We start from the raw sequence: 20,761 nt of genomic DNA on the forward strand, positions 1-20,761 counted from the left end.
AGCGGGGAGGAACGCCCCCTCCCTCTGCTCACAGTGCTCGCCCATAGACGAGTGTTATCAGGAGGGGAGGGGGCGTTCCTCCCCGCTCACACAGCACAGCGTGATAGGTGCTGCTGTGGAGAAGGACGTTCATGACTGACTGTCAGGAACGCCTTTCTGACTGTAAAGGGCTACGGTATCGGGACCGAAAGCTCTTTACCCAGGGCACAGATTGGGAAAGCCAACAGTGCGCTGAATTCAGCACACTGTCTGCTTTCCAGCAGTATATAGAACTGCCTGTGCCCCAAACCCACGAAAGGTCCTCTTTAAGAGATTAGATTCTATATACGCTTCAATACATTCCCAATTGTTACACATGGAGTAGAGACAGTGGTCATGTCACTATTCTAAAAAAAAATAAGTAAATCTTTCACTCATACATTTCCTGCCTTTAATGCGAAAAAATTCTTTGACTAGGGTGACATATACAATATCTAATTTAGAAAATATTTCTTACAATTTTTAAAAACATCTAATTTTGTTTTTTCAGACATTAAAAAAATAAATAAGTAAATAAAAGTGAAACCCGTATGTTTCATGAAAAAAGATGTGGATGTCTCTTTACCTAAAAAAGTTTAACAAGAACATATGAAAAAACATAAATTTCACTGGTCATTTAGGCCCAAAATGGCGTCCATATATAAAAGTAACATATCACATTGTTGATAGAAACCTCTTGGAGGATATGATCAAATCGGTAAGTGAAATTTAGAAATTTCAAATGTTTCATCATTTATTTTTTTCATAATTTCTTACATTATGGGACCAGTTAACCAAACTAAAAATGGAGATTTCATTTTAATTGGACTTTCCAGTGACCCAAATGTAAAGATTACGTTGTTTGTAATATTCTCACTGGTTTACTTTACGTCGATAACGGCCAATTTGGTATTGATCATAGTGACCCAACTTTTTAAAGAACTCCATACACCGATGTACAGATTCATCTGCAATTTATCTCTTCTAGATGTTACATTTACATCAGTGACTGTTCCAAAAATGTTGATGGGTCTGCTCTTAGAACGTAACTACATATCGCATGTTGGATGTTTCGTTCAGCTCTATTTCTTCCACTTCTTGGGAAGTTCTGAATGCTTCCTTTTAAGCATTATGGGATATGATCGCTACGTGGCTATTTGCCATCCCTTACGATATTCGCAAATCATTGACGAGAAAACTTGTATCAAATTGGCATCAGGATGCTGGATAATTGGTTTTCTTTACTCGCTTGTTCACACGATACTTACGTCAACTTTATCTTTTTGTGCTTCTAAGGAAGTGAACCACTTCTTGTGCGACATGCCACCCCTACTGAAATTATCATGTAGCGACACAACCCCCAATGTCATTGTTATTTTGGGTTTAGGTGGACTTGCTGCCGGTGCATCGTTTTTGTTGACCATCATATCTTATTTTTATATCATTTCTACAATTCTGCAAATTCGTTCTACAGACGGCAGACGCAAAGCGTTTTCTACGTGCGCCTCCCACCTTACGATTGTGCTAATATTTTACGGCACTATCCTCGTCATGTATCTAAGGCCTCAATCAAGTTATTCTATGGAACATGATAAAATGCTCTCTGTATTTTATAATGTAATAACACCAATGTTAAACCCCATGATATATAGTATGAGAAACAAGGAAGTCAAACGTGCACTTGAAAAACTTCTGAGAAAAAAAAATTAAGACACGGTAAAGTAAAAGTATCTAAGGGCTCGTTCACATCTGCGCCCGGGACTCCGTTCTGCAAAACTGGACAGGAGACGGAAACCTGCCGCATCTTTCATACCTATTCATTTGAATGGGTTTGAAAAGTGTCTGGCCGTGAGCGCTGGTGAGCGTTTTATGCTCTCCGCGGTGAAACTGTTTTTTTTTAAACCGGACACAGAGTCGGACATGCAGTACTCTGTGTCCGGTTTAAAAAAAACGGTTTTGCTGCGGAGAACATAAAATTCTCACCGGCGCTCATGGCCAGACTCGGCATGACAGGTTTCCGTCTTCTGCATTCAGAAGACGGAAACCTGAGAACGGAGTGCCGAACCCTGTTGTGAACCCAACGTCATATGGGCAAAAGTTTTGGAAATGTACAAAATAAATAAATTAAGGGATGAAATAAAAGTCTATATTCATGACTTACAATAAATGAAGGGGATGGTTCGACTAGAAAATGAAATTTATTCTTCTAAACCAGGGGTGCTCACACTTCTTCAGCATGTGAGCTACTTCCTAAACTGATTAAGGCAAAAGATCTACTACCCAGTTCTTGTAGGCGGGGCCGGGGTGTGTCTGTGGCCGGAGTGTGTCTGTGGGCGTGGCCGGGGTGTGTCTGTGGGTGGGGTGGGGTGTGTCTGTGGGCGGGGCCGGCTTGTGGACGGGGTCGGCACGGAAAGTGAGAGCAGGAGACAGCGGCGTTCTGTGGCCGCCCAGGGATCCCCGATGTCTGCTTTTTCATAGCGCAAGCTGAGAGTTATCTCTGGACACTAGCAGGCTGGGGCTGCGGCATCCCCACCTGCCAGTGTCTGGAGATGACTCTCAGCCTGCGCTGTGAAGCAGCACCCCAGCTCTCTCCATCCCTAACAGCGGGGAGCGCGTCATCGCCTGGAGCTGCTGCTGCCCGGCCTGCAAGTGTCCAGAGTGCTTGTTCACACCGCAGGCTGAGAGTCGACTCTCAGCCTGCACTGTGAACAAGCAGACACCGGGGATTCCAGGCTGCATCCCGTGATCGACCCATACGTCCTTCGCAATCGACCAGTAGATCGTGATCGACGTATTGGGCACCCCTGTTCTAAACTAAGCAAAATTTAGTTGAATCCAGAAGTTTACATACACTATCTAGAAAGACAAATATATTTTTCTTACTGCTGACTTGAAATCAGAATAAACCTTTCCAGTTTTAGGTCAGTTAAGATTCCCAAAATTATTTATATTTGCCAAATGCCAGAATAATGAGAGAAAATTTTTAAGGCATTTTTATTACTTTTTGCAAAGTTGAAAGTTTATATACATTTCATTACTGTTTGGTTCCATTGTCGTTAAACTGTATGACTTGGGTCAGTCGTTTTAAGATAATATAAGATAATCCTTTAATAGTCCCACAGTGGGGAAATCCTTTCACAAGCTTCTCACGATAGTTGGTAGGTATTTGGGCCCATTCTACTGACAGATCTGGTGTAACTGAGCCATGTTTGTAGGTCGCCTTACTCGCACCTGCCTTTTCAGCTTTGCCCATAAATTTTCAAGATCAGAGATCAGAGCTTTGTGATGGCCACTCCAAAAAATTAACTTTGATATCCTTAAGCCACTTTGTAACCAGTTTGGTAGTTGCTTCAGTCATTGTCCATTTGGAGGACTCATTTGCACCCAAGTTTTAAAAAGATCCAAACATTGGAATCCCATTTTTTTTCTCCCTATCAAGTAGGAATCACATTAAGAAAGGCTATTCTTCTCTTACCTTTAGATGTCTTCTCCGCACCGCCTTTCGGTAGAAATCCTGGTTTTCTTCTCTATGCAAATGAGTTCTCTTGCAGCACTGGGGGCGGGCCCCAACACTCAAACAGCACTGGGGGCATCCACAGTGCTGCAAGAGAAATCTCCAGTGCCGCCTCTATCTTTGTCTGGAATGCCTCTCCCCATGTCTTCTTCCGTCTTGGGTTTCAAACTTCTAGGCATGCGCAGTCGGCTCTTCCATCGGGCAGAGCCGACTGCACATGCACGCGGCCACTTTTTTGTGGTCGCTTTCACCAACTTACTGTTACTTTCTTAAGGCTATTCCTAGGTGTTAAGGAGAAAAAATGGGATTGCAATGATTGGATCCCTATTACTTCCCCGGTGATGTCTTGAGATGTTGCTTCAGTATTGCCAGATAATGTTCTTTCCTCTTGATGCCATTTATTTTGTGAAGTGTACCAGTCCCGCCTGGAGCAAAACAACCCCACAACATGATGCTGCCATAATTTACTTGCATATACAATTATATGGAGATATTTGCAGGTGACATTTATATGGGATGTCTGTGATGGACATTTACATGGGGTGCCTGTGGCAGATACCTCTTACAATTGTGCACCACAGTTGCCCCATATAAGTATCAGCCACAGGTACCCCATTAGTACCAGCTGCAGATGTCTCCATATAGATGTCAACCATTACAACCCTCAAGAAAGTGTCATCCACACATGCCCTATATATATATATATATGTCCGGCACATATATACTCATATTGTGTGCTAGCCAAAGTTGCACCCATATACAGCCAAAGATGTTGCAATATTAGTTACAGATGCCCCTGCTTTAGTATCGTCTGCTGGTACCTTTATTTTGGTGTGACAGCCTGGTGACTACGTATAAGTGTGACAGACACACCTATAATAAATGCTCCTATATACAGTAAGTACGCCGGCCGCAGATTCATAAGTAGCCAGTAGCCACCTTGGAAAGAACACCAGACGTGGCAAGGGAGCCTATGTAAACCAGCCTGAATGGACCTTTAGTGAAGCGTATTCAATATTAGTGCTTAGGGCATATTGAGCTGTAAATGCTAAAGGTAGGAGAGGAATAGCCTTTCTTAAGGCTATTCCTACGTGGTAGGCAGAAAAAAATGTGTTTTAATGATAGGATCCCTCTAAAGAGGCTATCCAAAATTAAAAAAAATGACTGCTGTCTTCTTGATACCATTCATTACTAAGAAGAAATCTGGAACTCCTCAGGGGACATTACAATTACATGTAGATTATATTAATATTCTAGCAATCCATACATATTTCTGACATTTTGGTTTGCCAATAGACTTTATCAAAAAGTCTGGTAAAGAGAAATAGAAATGTAAGCGGATAAAAGTACATCAAAAGTATGTTATGTGCAAAAAAAAAAAAAAAAAAACATAAAAAAAATTATCTGTCAATGTATATGATAAGCTGTAAAAGCAAAATGTTATATCCAATTGTAAATATATACATGAGCGTATAGAAAGTAAAACCATACATATAAGTTTACAGGTACAAGAAAAACACAGGCTAGCACCGCATTGCCATCTAGTGGTTTAGAATTGGTAAAGCCGACTGTAAAAACTAAACTTATAGGTACAAAAAATACAATTGAAAAGCACCTTAGCAAAATTTCAAGAGCTTTAAGAAGCTCATAGAGACCTGAATAGGGAAAGACATGCAATATATCAGGAGGGCACGTTATAATATAGGTAGCATGTGACATACAAAGCATAATGTACATGTACAATGAAAGAAGCCACGACAAAGGCTCAGGTAAATCAAATTCTGTGCACGGATTAGGAAAGCAACAGAACACAAGTTGTCAGTATTATGGAGGATGGAAGCCAAAAGGTTTGCTGCCTTAGTGTGAATCCAAAATGTTGGGAGCTATGAACTCTCAGAATGGAGCTATGTCCTCTCAGGGGGGGCTGGATGCTTGACACTTGCACATCTGGAGGTGGTTTACCCAAGAAGAATCCTGAAAGATTCAGTTTTCTTGGAAACCAAAAATTTTTGAAAAATTTGACTTCAATTTTATTTGTTATACACCAGCTTCATGTCTCTTGTGTAACAATGGCTGGGTGTTGACTTAAGGCTAAATAAGGAAGCAGAGTCTAAGGGATTGTGCATTATTTACATTTAAAAGCCCCCCCTCCTTCAAGGAGGCGATGAATTCCTAGGTTCTACCTACGTCATAATCTCCATTAGCCATAGCTGTGCTATCTGGAGTTGCCAAGTATCAGTACCAAAGAAGAAGTGGAGGAATTATGGTCAGACATAGCAAAGGTTGCGGCAGACATTAGTCATAAATAAGGAACATAAGCTTGGTAATGTAAGGAGCACAAACTAATACACTATAGCATGAAAGGATCCCAGCAAACCGTCTTCAAGCCCAGTGAAATGAAATCCAAAAGGACCAAATAAATCTTACCAAAAATGGGAACTTACTGAATTACTGACAACAAGTAGGGTGGTGGGGCAGGCTTATTTCTAACACCACAGTGCACTTTTCAGATCATTCCCCTAGTACCCTCACTCACCTTCCCTTCATTTGAAGTCCACGCCATTAGACTCTTCCACCCATACTCCTTACGTTAGGTTCACACCTGCGTTCTGGTCTCCGTTCTGTGCTTTCCGTCTTCTGCATGCAAGAAGACGGAAGGCACAGACCGGGTCCGGCCGCGAGCGGCGGTGAGCGTTTTATGCTGTCCGCCGCGAAACTGTTTTTTTTTAATCCGGACACAGAGTACTGCATGTCCGACTCTGTGTCTGGATTAAAAAACCTGGTTTCGCGGCGGAGAGCATAAAACGTTCACCGCCGCTCACAGCCGGACAGCTTTCTCACCCATTCAAATGAATGGGTGAGAAAGACTCCTGCAGGTTTCCGTCTCCTGCTCTGTTTTATGCAGGAAACAGAAACCTGCATAACGGAGTGCCGGGTGCAGATGTGAACGAGCCCTTACATGTAGCTTTCTTCTTCTTCACACATGAAGATGGCAATACGATTCATGTGGTCTTCCTCCGACTCCTTGGATTTTCTCCTTTCAGTGTCTCCTTTCTTCTTTTTGCCCTACGACCATTAGTGGTGATCCTTTCCCCTGACAACTTTTCCTGCCGTCACTGCTTACCTAACAAATTATTTAACCTCTCTCTTTCTCCTGGAATCTTTCCCTCCTCTTTCATACATGCTGCCATAACCCCTCTCTTGACCTGTCCTGTGCTGCTAATAATCGACCCCTCTCTAACCTCTTCTTCATCTCCAAAATCTTGGAATGCTTTTATCTTTTCTCACAATCTGCCATCTTTCTACTAACTCTCTTCTTAACCCCTTTTACAATCTGGCTTCTGCACTCTGCACTCTACTTACATAGTCTCCAATGATCTCCTAACAGATAAATCTAATGGTGACCATTCTCTTCTTATTCTTCTGGATCTCTCTGCAGCATTTGACACTGTTGACCACCAATTCCTATTCGCTATTCTCCGCTATGTTGGCCTTACAGACACTGCACTCTCCTGGTTCTCCTCTTATCTCTCAGACCGCACTTTCAGTGTATCATTTGCGGGCTCTGTCTCTTCCCCTCTTTAACTTGCTGTTGGGGTTCCTAAGGGCTTGGTCTTTGCCCCCTGCTCTTCTCTCTCTACACAGCCTGAATTAGACAAACCATCACCAGATTTGGCTTCCGGTACCATCTTTGTGCTGACCACACCCAACTATATACATCATCTTGTGACCTCACTGCTGCATTAATACAGAACACTAGTGTCTCTCTGCTATCTCATATTTATTATCTTTGCTCAGTCTGAAACTGAATTTCTTAAGGATTGAATTACTGCTGTTTCCACCATCTAATAGATCTGTCCCTGATATATCCATTGTAGTCTCCGGCCTTACCATAACTCCTAGACAGCATGTCCGCTGCCTCTGGGTTACATCCAATCAATTGCATGGTCATGTCATTGCTACCTCCAAAATATCTCCAGAATCTGCCCTTGCCTTCCAACAGAAAGACCCTTATTGTAGCCGCAATTCACTCTCTAATTGACAATTGTAACTTCCTTATAATTGGTCTTCCACTTACTAAAATCTCCCCTCTACAATCTATTCTGAATGCAGCGGCCAGGCTCATTTATCAGGCTAGACGCTACAGCGATGCCTCCGGTCTGTGCCAGTCACTACACTGGCTGCCTATTCATTATAGAATAAAATATAAAGTTATCCCCCTCATCCACAAGGCTCTCCATAATGCCGCACCTCCATACATTTCCTCCCTCATCTCTATCTACCACCCAACCCGTGTTCTCCGTTCACTCAATGACCTAACACTTACATCCTCTATTATCAGAACCTCCCATGCTCGTATACAAGACTTCTCCCGAGCTGCACCACTTCTCTGGAATGCTCTACCCCGGACAATCAGATTAACTCCCAATTTTTACAGTTTCAAGCGCAAACTAAAGACACATCTTTTCAGACAGGCCTATCACAATTCCTAATGTAAACCCTTCCGTACTGTAATTAGAATCCCCACATAATATGATGCCGTTTCAGACTAACTTTATATGTCCAGGCACCATCCACATGTTAAAGGACACGACTGGTGACTGCTCATAAAGTGTTATGTTTATGTAATGACAGTCACCTCTATTACAAAAGTGTCTGACCACTGTATAAGCAATACCGCCCCTGCTACCTCTTGTGTCACCCCCTCTACCTCATAGATTGTAAGCTCTTGTGAGCAGGGCCCTCAGTCCCATTGTGTGAATTGACTATTATTCTATAATGTATCTTTTTGTCTGTACTTAAAAACTACACTTTGTAAAGTGCTGTGGAATATGTTGGTGCTATATAAATAAAATTATGCCATTCAGGGCTGTATCCTGTACTACAGTGCAAAGTGGAGATGATAAAATCTCCAGGAAACCGCTTAACCTATCTTAAAGTGATCGGTATCTTTGTGGCCACAGATTGTGGTGACGGAGCGCTGCTGTTCTATATGATTCTATCTCCTTGTATTTTCCCACTAACCACAATACACAGATTCTCTTCCCTCTCAGTGATCCTGCTGTGATACAGAGCCGCACATGTGTCAGTGTCAGTCTGCTGCACATTGCCTGACCATCCACCATTATGTCACTGCTAGGGATTAGATTGTGTATAACAAGTCCATTTCTCACTCATTTTGTCAGAGAAGAGTTCATGCAGCAACAAGCAGAGGCACACATACAGTACATTAAGGCTTGGGCACCATGTTGTGAAAACCTGCAAAATGGATGAGATTTTGACTAATTCCGTCCACACATTACGGAAAAAAATCCGAACATCTGCGATTTTAAAAAACGATTGTTTTTGAAAATTGTAGCATGTCAATTATATCTGCGGAAACGCTGTCTTTTTCCATATAGGTATAAGAGGGGCAGAAAGTCCACAGAGGAAAGCTCAGAGACATGCAACGGAAAAAAAGGGATGTGCTTCAGCCGTGTTTTTTTTTTTTTAGCCTTAAAATAATAGTCAGCTCCTTTTTATGTTGGTATCCCCCTCGGTCTTCAATTATTATACTTTGGGGTCTAAAAAGACCCCAGAGTGTAATAATTGTTTATGGGTGTCCACAGTGGGGCATAATAGTGTCTTCGGCCACTATGAGGCAAAATAGTTCATGCAGGAATGTGGGGGGTCTTTCAGGGTCTTCGGTGTAGGTCAGGGGGGCCATGTCAATAGTTTGCCATGGGGGCCCGCCATTTCTAGTTACGCCACTGGGTCCAACGTCTTTCCTTTACCACCCAATGTGTGACCATAATCTTGTCTCCAGTTTACTGGTTGTCCTTCCTTGGTAATCCCTATAGGCAAATCTCATAAGATTCATTTTGCAAATATTCCATAGTCTTGCTTACGAGTTTTGTTTCATCTGAACCAAAGTGCCCCAGACCCCAGAGTATAATAAACAGAGTTCTAGGAAGGTAAATAGGAGTGGGGGTATATTATTATACGCTCGGCTTTCTTCAGACTCAATCCTATTAATATTATAAATGTGAAAGTTTGTGAGTTTGTGGGTTTGTGAGTTTGTGTATTTGGATGTTTGGATGTTCGGATGTTTGTTCCTCAATCACGCAAAACTCGCTGCACCGATTTGGCTGAAAGTTTCCACAAACATAGTTAATACACTTGATTGCGCAATAGGTTACTTTTCGTCACAATAGCACACATACGTTTGTGCCAGGACCCCCACAAAACCCAAACTCACACCACCATCTCTGCAATCTCACACAGTTTGGACCATAGCAAGCCACAAAATTCATATTGCCCTCTACAGCCTCGCCCCTAACCCCACACAATCTCATATACATATACTTTACCACTTTGCCCCTCACCTTAACGATACTCCAGGAGCAGGGTCGGACTGGCCCTCCGGAGCACCGGGGAATCCCCAGGTGGGCCCCGACCCCGACTATACTGCTGCTCATTTTACATAGCATAGGCAGGGGCCCGATCCTGATGATCATGGCCTGAATCGGGATGGTTAGGGGCCCGATCAGGGCCCTGACATTTCAATCGGGCCCCTGCCCATGTCAGAGGAGGATTAGGGGAGGCGCTTAGGGCGGCAGACAGGGCGTTTTTTGTTTTTTTTCCTCCAGCGCAAGGAGAGCTGCCGCTCTCCTTGTGCTGGTTCAGACATCTATGTATCAGCGTAGGCGGCGTCATCACGCCACCTATGCTGATACACAGACGTCTGAGAGAAGAGGATGCGGCAGCAGCGGAAGCAGCAGCAGCGTGCGGTCGGTCGGTAAGTATAATAACTTTTTTTGTTTTATAATAGGCCACTGCCTGCTGGAGTATCTACCAGAAGGCAGCGGCCTATTTACCAACCCGGACCTGTTCACTGCCGCCCCCGCTTCCCCTTGTACTTTAGGCCGCGGTGGGCGGTAGTGAATAGGCCCGGACCAGGCCGTGATCCCACTGCCACTGATATTATACTCGGGGGTCTTTTCAGACCCCCGAGTATAATAATCGGAGCCCCAGGGGAGGTGAGAGAACATAATAAACAGTGTTACTTACCTCTCCGGGATGTTAATCCAAGCAGGCTTCGGGGCTATATGGTAATGTCCCAGACGTCACGTAGTCTGGGATATTACCATATAGGCCTGAAGCCTGTGCTAGCAGTACCATACAGGCCCTGAAGCCTGTGGTAGTAGTAATAACCTGTTACTGCGAGCACAGGCTTTTGGCCTGTATGGTAACAGGCTGTTACTGCTACCACAGGCTTTGGGCCTATATGGTATTATCCCAGACCACGTGACGTCTGACACATTACCATATAGGCCCGAAGCCTGCTAGGAGTAACATCAGATCCCGGAGAGGTGAGTAACAGTGTTTATTATGTTCCCTCACCTCCCCTGGCGCTTCGATTATTATACTCAGGGGTCTGAAAAGACCCCTGAGTATAATAATAGTTCATGGGTGTGCAACTGTGGGGCATAATAGAGCTTGAAGGGTCCACTGTGGCCCCTGTAACCTCTACTATGCCCCACAGCAGCCCCCCTTCAACCTCTATTATGTCCCACAGTCTATTGTGCCACTGTGGGGCATAATATAGGCCGCAGGGGCTGCTGTGAGATATATATATATATATATATATATATATATATATATATATATATATATACTGTATATTATACTGTATATCTATATATATATATATATATATATATATATATATATATATATATATATATATAACCCCTATAGATATCTGTATATCTATAGGGGTTGGATGTGTGGAGAAGTGAGGATTCAAAGATGTCTGTGTTTCAAACTTTACAGAGTCAAGTCACAGCTGGAAGAAGTGGTCATGGCGGTCCAAAGGGAAGAGACAGGAAATGTGGGAAGACGTCTCCTGTGAGTATTACTGCACAAAATATCACATTGCATTTTATTTATTGTACTGTTGTAATTTATTGTAATGGTACTGCTAGCACCCCCAATCCCACTGCTGTCTGAGGCGGACGATCAAAAGATGAACAACCCCCCGGACTCAATACGGGGGGGGGGGGGGGGGGCGGGGGGGCGTCTTTTGATCGTCCGCCTCAGGCAGCAGAGAGGCTAGGTTCACCACTGGGTGAGGGTACATGAAAATGGCCGGCTGCTGGCATAGCGCAGCGGCGGGAGAACCAAAGATGTGTTGCCCTGTGATTCTTTCATTCATGTTAGTGAATGGAGTCACATTGCAACCTGAGGGACCCAATGCAACTCCATTCACTAATGTGAAAGAGTCCCAAAGGGCCATAGCTGTTTTGCACACTGTATTGTGCGTGAAAGTGCACTTTAAACGTGCATAATGGCAAAAACTGGAGGGGCGATATTACATATGGCAGTAGGGTGGGCCCCTGAAAATAATCCCACTGGTGGGCCCTAGGCATCCCAGTCCGACCCTGTCCAGGAGGCTCTCTTTAACTCTCCGGAGCAGCCAGGTTTGCCAACCCCCACTGCTCTGACAATCCGCAACACCGCCCACCCATGTAAATACCCCTAGGCGGTCTAATAAATGCAAAAACAAAAAAAATACAAAATAAAATACAAAATAAAAACTATTACAAATTCAAATCCCCCCCCCTTTCCCTAGAACACATATAAAAGTAGTTAAATACTGTGAAACACATACATGTTAGGTATCCCTGTGTCCAAAATCGCCCGCTCTGCAAAGCTAGACAAATATTTTGCCTGGACACTTAACGCCGTAGCGGCAAACATACTGAAAAGTCCAAAACCGCTGTTTTTTTCACTATTTTCATTATCATACAAATATCAATCAAAAGTGATCAATCCAATCAATCAATTTCCCAAAAAATGCAATAACTAAAAACTACACCCGGCCCCGCAAAAAAAGACATCCCCCGACACAGACAAATAAAAAAGTGACTGCTGCCAGAATATGGAAACACACTACTGGCAGAAAATACCAAATCATACAATGTCGTATATCGAGGTATGTTCTGCCCTCATAGGCAAAATTTGTATTGTGTGGTAACAGCACCATCTACTGGTCATTCACTGTAAACTCTTCTCAGTTCTAGCCCTATGCATTATGGGTAGTGCCCGGGTTTTTTCTACTTCCCTCCTCTCCAGCCACCATTTTAGATCAGCTCTCAGAGTGAGGCGGTCACTCCTTTCCACCTGTGCCATGTGTTTGCTATCTCAAGCCTGTTTCAAGCATAGTCGGTAAGAGAGTTATATGTATGTCACTATGCCTTGTTTTACTGTTTGTTTCATGCATTACATAGTTCTGTTCATAGCCTGTATAGCCTGTATTACTACCTCATGTTATACCATACTTGAGATTATCTGTATATGTATCTGTATATGTATCTGATATACTGTATATGCACTGTACAGATTGTATTCTAAGTGCTATTATTTCTTCCTATAGTTTCACCTTTCCTGTCTTCCCATCAACTTCCAATAAAGAGGTTTACCACATCACAAGCCTTTTTTTTAAGAAGACAGGGGGTTTAGCTACATGTCTATTACACACCTCAGTCACGTGTATGAGGACAGTATAGTGAAACGACTGCTTATAGCAGACTCACGAGATAGTGAAACGACTGCTAATGACAAGCTCACGGGATCAGCGAAACAACTGCTGATTACAAGCTGAGGAGATCTGACCAGACGGAGCCCGCCATTATCCACGCAGAGTCAGCATACGGATAACACAGCTACCTCCTAACGGTCCCATCATGTCTCAAAGCCGAGCATCTTCAGTTAAGACAAGATCCCTGACAAATGGCTCTAGCAGGACATCTATCAAAGATGCTGCCACCATTGCCCGTGCAGAAGCGGAAGCAGCAAAAGTGAAAGCCAGCTTCACAGAACAAGAGATACAGTTGAGGCTAAGGTATGAGATGGAGACAGCACGCCTTGATGCTGAGAAAGAGACGGCAACCACCTTAGCAAAAGCCGAATTCTTAGAAGCCGCAGAACTTTCAGAATCCGAGATTCGTCGCGACGTTCTCCAGCCAGAACTCGAACTCCAAGATCCAGAACAACGTACTTCACAATACATCTATCAATATTCCAAGTCAGATGACGACTTAGATGCAGAGCGTGATACAAAGCCCGTCATCAACAGACCAAGTGAACCTGATTATACAAATCGGCAGGAAGACTATTACCACTCTGCTTACTACAAACCAGAGCACGCACATCAATGCAAGACTGGCTACAACAACTGCCCCCCAGAACGAAAGATCCGAAATACTTCCCAACTTAGAGAGACACCCTTCGCTTCTGAAAGGTACTACACAGATTGGACTAAACCAGAGACATCCACCAGGTATGACCACACACCACGCAGGTACTTTGACAACACACCAGCAGCTGGTTCTATTGCTGTTCCAGCCACCATGGACTTTGCCAGGTTCCTTGCTCGATGTGAGTTGGTCACCAAGGGACTTGTAAAGTTCACTGATCGTGCTGAAAACTACAGAGCCTGGCGAGCCTCTTTCCAAAACGCCTCCAGAGACATAGGTCTATCATGTAGTGAGGAACTGGATCTCCTGGTAAAGTGGTTGGGAAATGAATCTGCAGAACATGCTAAGAGAATCAGAGACATCAATATAAATCGCCCAGATGTCGGTCACAAAATGGTCTGGGATAGACTTAATGAGTGCTATGGCTCACCTGAGGTCATAGAAAGTGCCTTATTCAAAAGAATCGAGGACTTTCCTAAAATATCTAACAGAGACTATCCAAAGCTTAGAGGGTTAAGTGACTTGTTATCAGAGTTGTGTGTAGCAAAGGCAGAAGGAGATTTGGTAGGATTGACATTTCTTGATACTGCCAGAGGTGTTAACCCCATAGTTCAGAAACTCCCGTATAATTTACAAGAGAAGTGGCTTATACATGGTTCTCACTATAAACAGGTTCACAAAGTGCCATTTCCCCCATTTAATGTATTTGTAGATTTTGTCTCTGAACAAGCAAAAATCAGAAATGATCCAAGCTTTGATTTCATGTTGTCATGTGGTAACACCCATGTTAGTAAACCTCGTAGAGCATTGGTAGAAGTGCACAAAACTAATGTTTCCTCCACAGGTTCAGTCCGCCAAGAGTCTAGCCCACGTCTAGACAAGGACCCAAGCAGACAGTGTCCCTTACACAAGAAGCCACATTCTCTACTTAAGTGTAGAACCTTCAGGGAAAAGTCACTGGAGGACCGGAAAGCCTTCATTAAGGAGAACAACATCTGCTTTAAATGCTGCTCTTCAACTTCGCATTTCGCTAGAGACTGCGAGGTCAATCCAAAGTGTTCCGAATGTGACAGCTCAGAACATAACTCAGCTCTACACCCTGGACCACCACAGCGGACTGTTCCCCAAACCCAAGAGCATAGCGGGGAGTCAAAAGATGTTAATACAGACACTCCAGCAGTCACTTCTAAATGTACAGAGGTATGTGGAGGCCTCAGAGGAGGCAGGTCCTGCTCTAAAATCTCTCTAGTGAGAATCTACCCAGCAAGTGACCGGAACAAGGCCATCAAAGTGTACGCAATTCTGGACGATCAAAGTAATAGGTCGTTAGCCAAGTCTGCCTTCTTTGATAGCTTTAATATTGAAGGACCCAGTGCACCCTACTCTCTGAAAACATGTGCCGGTATGGTACAGACGGCTGGAAGGAGAGCAAGAGACTACGTAGTAGAGTCCATAGATGGCAAGGTGTGTCTGCCCCTGCCAACTATACTGGAATGCAACCAAATTCCAGACAATAGACCTGAGATACCCACCCCTGAGGCAGCAGTGCATCAACCTCATCTGAAGCATATTGCACACCTGATTCCAAACCTTGATCCAGAGGCTCAGATAGTCTTGCTCCTTGGTAGAGATATTCTTCAAGTCCACAAGGTTAGACAACAGATCAACGGTCCCTACAACACTCCTTATGCCCAGAGACTGGACCTAGGATGGGTCATCGTAGGGGAGGTCTGTTTGGGAGGTCTACACAAACCCACAACAGTCAACAGCATGCTTACCAATACACTCGAGTGTGGACGTCCATCTCTTCTCCAACCATGCGAAAATCACTTCTTCATGAAGGAACTGCCACATAGCACTTCACCACCAAATATCATGTGTAGTCCTGCCTGTGATGACTGCATGTGGGACAGCAATCAAGATCACTTAGGGTGCACAATTTTTCACAAGACAAGGAAAGATGATCATATAGCAATGTCATTTGAAGATAAACTGTTCCTTGATATAATGGATAACGGAATGGTGCAAGATGAAACAAAGAGTTGGGTTGCACCCCTACCATTCAAGCCTCAGAGGCAACGCTTACCGGACAATAGAGGACAAGCTTACAAACGATTTGTCTCCCTCAGGCATAGACTACGAAGCAAACCAGAGATGAGAGATCATTTCTTTACCTTCATGGAAAAGATATTCCAGAATGGTCACGCAGAGTTAGCACCTACTCTTCCAGACTCTGAGGAACGCTGGTACCTGCCCATGTTTGGGGTCTATCATCCAAAGAAGCCTGGTCAGATCAGAGTGGTGTTTGATTCAAGCGCCAAATACGAAGGTGTCTCATTGAACGACGTCCTGCTGTCAGGCCCAGATCTGAACAACAAGCTCATAGGAGTACTCTTACGCTTTCGCCAAGATTCCATTGCATTTACAGCCGACATCCAACAGATGTTCCATTGTTTTCTTGTCAAGAAAGAACATAGGAATTTTCTGAGATTCTTGTGGTTCGAGGATAACGACCTGTCTAAAGACATTACGGAATATCGGATGAAGGTACACATCTTCGGTAATAGCCCTTCTCCTGCGGTCGCCATCTACGGGCTGAGATGCGCAGCTCAGGAAGTCGAAGCAGAGTACGGAACAGATGTCAGACTCTTCGTAGAAAAGGATTTCTATGTGGATGACTGTTTGAAATCCATGCCCACAATTGAGTCCGCGATTAGTCTATGCTGTACTATTGCTGTTCCAGCCACCATGGACTTTGCCAGGTTCCTTGCTCGACGTGAGTTGGTCACCAAGGGACTTGTAAAGTTCACTGATCGTGCTGAAAACTACAGAGCCTGGCGAGCCTCTTTCCAAAACGCCTCCAGAGACATAGGTCTATCATGTAGTGAGGAACTGGATCTCCTGGTAAAGTGGTTGGGAAATGAATCTGCAGAACATGCTAAGAGAATCAGAAACATCAATATAAATCGCCCAGATGTCGGTCACAAAATGGTCTGGGATAGACTTAATGAGTGCTATGGCTCACCTGAGGTCATAGAAAGTGCCTTATTCAAAAGAACCGAGGACTTTCCTAAAATATCTAACAGAGACTATCCAAAGCTTAGAGGGTTAAGTGACTTGTTATCGGAGTTGTGTGTAGCAAAGGCAGAAGGAGATTTGGTAGGATTGACATTTCTTGATACTGCCAGAGGTGTTAACCCCATAGTTCAGAAACTCCCGTATAATTTACAAGAGAAGTGGCTTATACATGGTTCTCACTATAAACAGGTTCACAAAGTGCCATTTCCCCCATTTAATGTATTTGTAGATTTTGTCTCTGAACAAGCAAAAATCAGAAATGATCCAAGCTTTGATTTCATGTTGTCATGTGGTACCACCCATGTTAGTAAACCTCGTAGAGCATTGGTAGAAGTGCACAAAACTAATGTTTCCTCCACAGGTTCAGTCCGCCAAGAGTCTAGCCCACGTCTAGACAAGGACCCAAGCAGACAGTGTCCCTTACACAAGAAGCCACATTCTCTACTTAAGTGTAGAACCTTCAGGGAAAAGTCACTGGAGGACCGGAAAGCCTTCATTAAGGAGAACAACATCTGCTTTAAATGCTGCTCTTCAACTTCGCATTTCGCTAGAGACTGCGAGGTCAATCCAAAGTGTTCCGAATGTGACAGCTCAGAACATAACTCAGCTCTACACCCTGGACCACCACAGCGGACTGTTCCCCAAACCCAAGAGCATAGCGGGGAGTCAAAAGATGTTAATACAGACACTCCAGCAGTCACTTCTAAATGTACAGAGGTATGTGGAGGCCTCAGAGGAGGCAGGTCCTGCTCTAAAATCTCTCTAGTGAGAATCTACCCAGCAAGTGACCGGAACAAGGCCATCAAAGTGTACGCAATTCTGGACGATCAAAGTAATAGGTCGTTAGCCAAGTCTGCCTTCTTTGATAGCTTTAATATTGAAGGACCCAGTGCACCCTACTCTCTGAAAACATGTGCCGGTATGGTACAGACGGCTGGAAGGAGAGCAAGAGACTACGTAGTAGAGTCCATAGATGGCAAGGTGTGTCTGCCCCTGCCAACTATACTGGAATGCAACCAAATTCCAGACAATAGACCTGAGATACCCACCCCTGAGGCAGCAGTGCATCAACCTCATCTGAAGCATATTGCACACCTGATTCCAAACCTTGATCCAGAGGCTCAGATAGTCTTGCTCCTTGGTAGAGATATTCTTCAAGTCCACAAGGTTAGACAACAGATCAACGGTCCCTACAACACTCCTTATGCCCAGAGACTGGACCTAGGATGGGTCATCGTAGGGGAGGTCTGTTTGGGAGGTCTACACAAACCCACAACAGTCAACAGCATGCTTACCAATACACTCGAGTGTGGACGTCCATCTCTTCTCCAACCATGCGAAAATCACTTCTTCATGAAGGAACTGCCACATAGCACTTCACCACCAAATATCATGTGTAGTCCTGCCTGTGATGACTGCATGTGGGACAGCAATCAAGATCACTTAGGGTGCACAATTTTTCACAAGACAAGGAAAGATGATCATATAGCAATGTCATTTGAAGATAAACTGTTCCTTGATATAATGGATAACGGAATGGTGCAAGATGAAACAAAGAGTTGGGTTGCACCCCTACCATTCAAGCCTCAGAGGCAACGCTTACCGGACAATAGAGGACAAGCTTACAAACGATTCGTCTCCCTCAGGCATAGACTACGAAGCAAACCAGAGATGAGAGATCATTTCTTTACCTTCATGGAAAAGATATTCCAGAATGGTCACGCAGAGTTAGCACCTACTCTTCCAGACTCTGAGGAACGCTGGTACCTGCCCATGTTTGGGGTCTATCATCCAAAGAAGCCTGGTCAGATCAGAGTGGTGTTTGATTCAAGCGCCAAATACGAAGGTGTCTCATTGAACGACGTCCTGCTGTCAGGCCCAGATCTGAACAACAAGCTCATAGGAGTACTCTTACGCTTTCGCCAAGATTCCATTGCATTTACAGCCGACATCCAACAGATGTTCCATTGTTTTCTTGTCAAGAAAGAACATAGGAATTTTCTGAGATTCTTGTGGTTCGAGGATAACGACCTGTCTAAAGACATTACGGAATATCGGATGAAGGTACACATCTTCGGTAATAGCCCTTCTCCTGCGGTCGCCATCTACGGGCTGAGACGCGCAGCTCAGGAATTCGAAGCAGAGTACGGAACAGATGTCAGACTCTTCGTAGAAAAGGATTTCTATGTGGATGACTGTTTGAAATCCATGCCCACAATTGAGTCCGCGATTAGTCTTCTAAAGAGAGCCAAGGCAACACTTGCTCTATCTAACTTGAGGTTACACAAAATCACTTCTAACTGCCAGAAATTGATGGAAGCCTTTCCTTCTCAGGACCGTTCAAATGATTTAAAGGATTTGGATCTAGGTGTCGATCCCCTTCCCATGCAACGAAGTCTTGGCCTACTCTGGGACATTAAAGCTGACACCTTTACCTTCCAGGTTGGCAAAGACGAAAAGCCCTTCACACGCAGAGGAGTGCTATCGACTATAAGCAGTCTATACGACCCACTGGGTTTTGCAGCTCCAGTAATCATCGAAGGCAAAGCTATGTTAAGAGACTTCACCAAAGAGGTGACGGACTGGGACACTCCTCTCCCCATACAGGAAAAAGCCAACTGGTTGGCCTGGAGGAATTCCCTATCAGCCTTATCAAATCTTCACATTGGACGCTCCTATGTTTCTGTATCAACTGTCAAGGTTGCGACACAAACCCTTTGTGTCTTCTCTGATGCATCAGTCAAGGCGATTGCTGCCGTAGCTTATTTGAAGACAATAGACACTAGTGGACAATGCCATGTAGGGTTTGTCATGAGCAGAGCAAAGCTGACGCCGCTCCATGAACACACAATACCACGTCTGGAACTTTGTGCCGCTGTGTTAGCAGTAGAGTTGGCTGAATTGATCACAGCAGAGATGAATCTGGATATTAAAGAGGCCGAGTTCTACACTGACAGCAAGATAGTTCTAGGATACATCTATAATGAAGCTAGACGCTTCTACGTGTACGTCAACAACAGAGTGCTAAGGATCAGAAAGTCTACCTCTCCCGAACAATGGCAGTATGTGCCTACACATTTCAACCCAGCAGATCTAGCAACCAGATCCGTTGCTGCCAATCGCCTCAAAGACACGATGTGGTTTACTGGACCTACGTTCTTGTATAGACCAAAGTCCAGCACGACAAGAACCACCATGTTTGAGCTCATAGACCCCCATGCTGATGTTGAGTTACGCCCTCAGGTATCTGTACTGAACACAGAGACTGTAGACTGTCAGCTAGGATCCCATCGCTTCAGTAAGTTCTCTACTTGGAGATCTCTTGTCCGTGCCATCACCTGCCTGAAGCACGTAGCACAGTCATACAAGACTACCTCATTGGCTAAAGAGAAAGTCTACACAGGCTGGCACCATTGTAAACACGTTTACATAGCTCTTAATCTGGAGCAGCCTAAGAATGTAATTATCCAAGTAGTACAAAGTCTTTCCAATGCCTTCTGGGCAAGTAGAAAAAGGAATACATTCCTACCCTACAACCTAGGAGAAAGTGGCAAACTGGTGAGTTTAACCTCCAGCCTGGTGATGTGGTGTTAATGAAAGATTGTCAGACACACCGTAATGAGTGGCCCCTTGGTCTCATAACCAAGACATTCAAGAGTACAGATGGAATTATACGTAAGGTAGAGGTTAAAATTCGGAAACAAGGTGAGACCAAATTGTTCTTGAGACCAGTGGGAGAACTTGTTCCGTTGTTTTCATCTAACGAACCTAGTAGTGACGTCGACCGACATCAAGCGGGGAGTGTTCTGCCCTCATAGGCAAAATTTGTATTGTGTGGTAACAGCACCATCTACTGGTCATTCACTGTAAACTCTTCTCAGTTCTAGCCCTATGCATTATGGGTAGTGCC

At 44.1% G+C, this 20,761-nt stretch overlaps 1 protein-coding gene across 1 annotated transcript; it reads left to right on the forward strand.

The window, feature by feature from the left end:
* The first annotated feature begins 798 nt into the window (after nucleotides 1-798).
* On the forward strand, nucleotides 799-1,728 carry LOC142212954 (olfactory receptor 5V1-like). The gene has a single exon (XM_075281090.1). The coding sequence runs from the start codon at nucleotides 799-801 to the stop codon at nucleotides 1,726-1,728; it is 930 nt and encodes a 309-aa protein (XP_075137191.1).
* Nucleotides 1,729-20,761: the final 19,033 nt, after the last annotated feature.

The sequence above is a fragment of the Leptodactylus fuscus genome, chromosome 7, assembly GCF_031893055.1.
Source record: "Leptodactylus fuscus isolate aLepFus1 chromosome 7, aLepFus1.hap2, whole genome shotgun sequence".
Classification (NCBI taxonomy): Eukaryota; Metazoa; Chordata; class Amphibia; order Anura; family Leptodactylidae; genus Leptodactylus; species Leptodactylus fuscus.

Coding starts and splice junctions, on each gene's coding strand:
- LOC142212954 (XM_075281090.1), top strand. CDS start 799: ATGGGACCAGTTAACCAAACTAAAAATGGAGATTTCATTTTAATTGGA.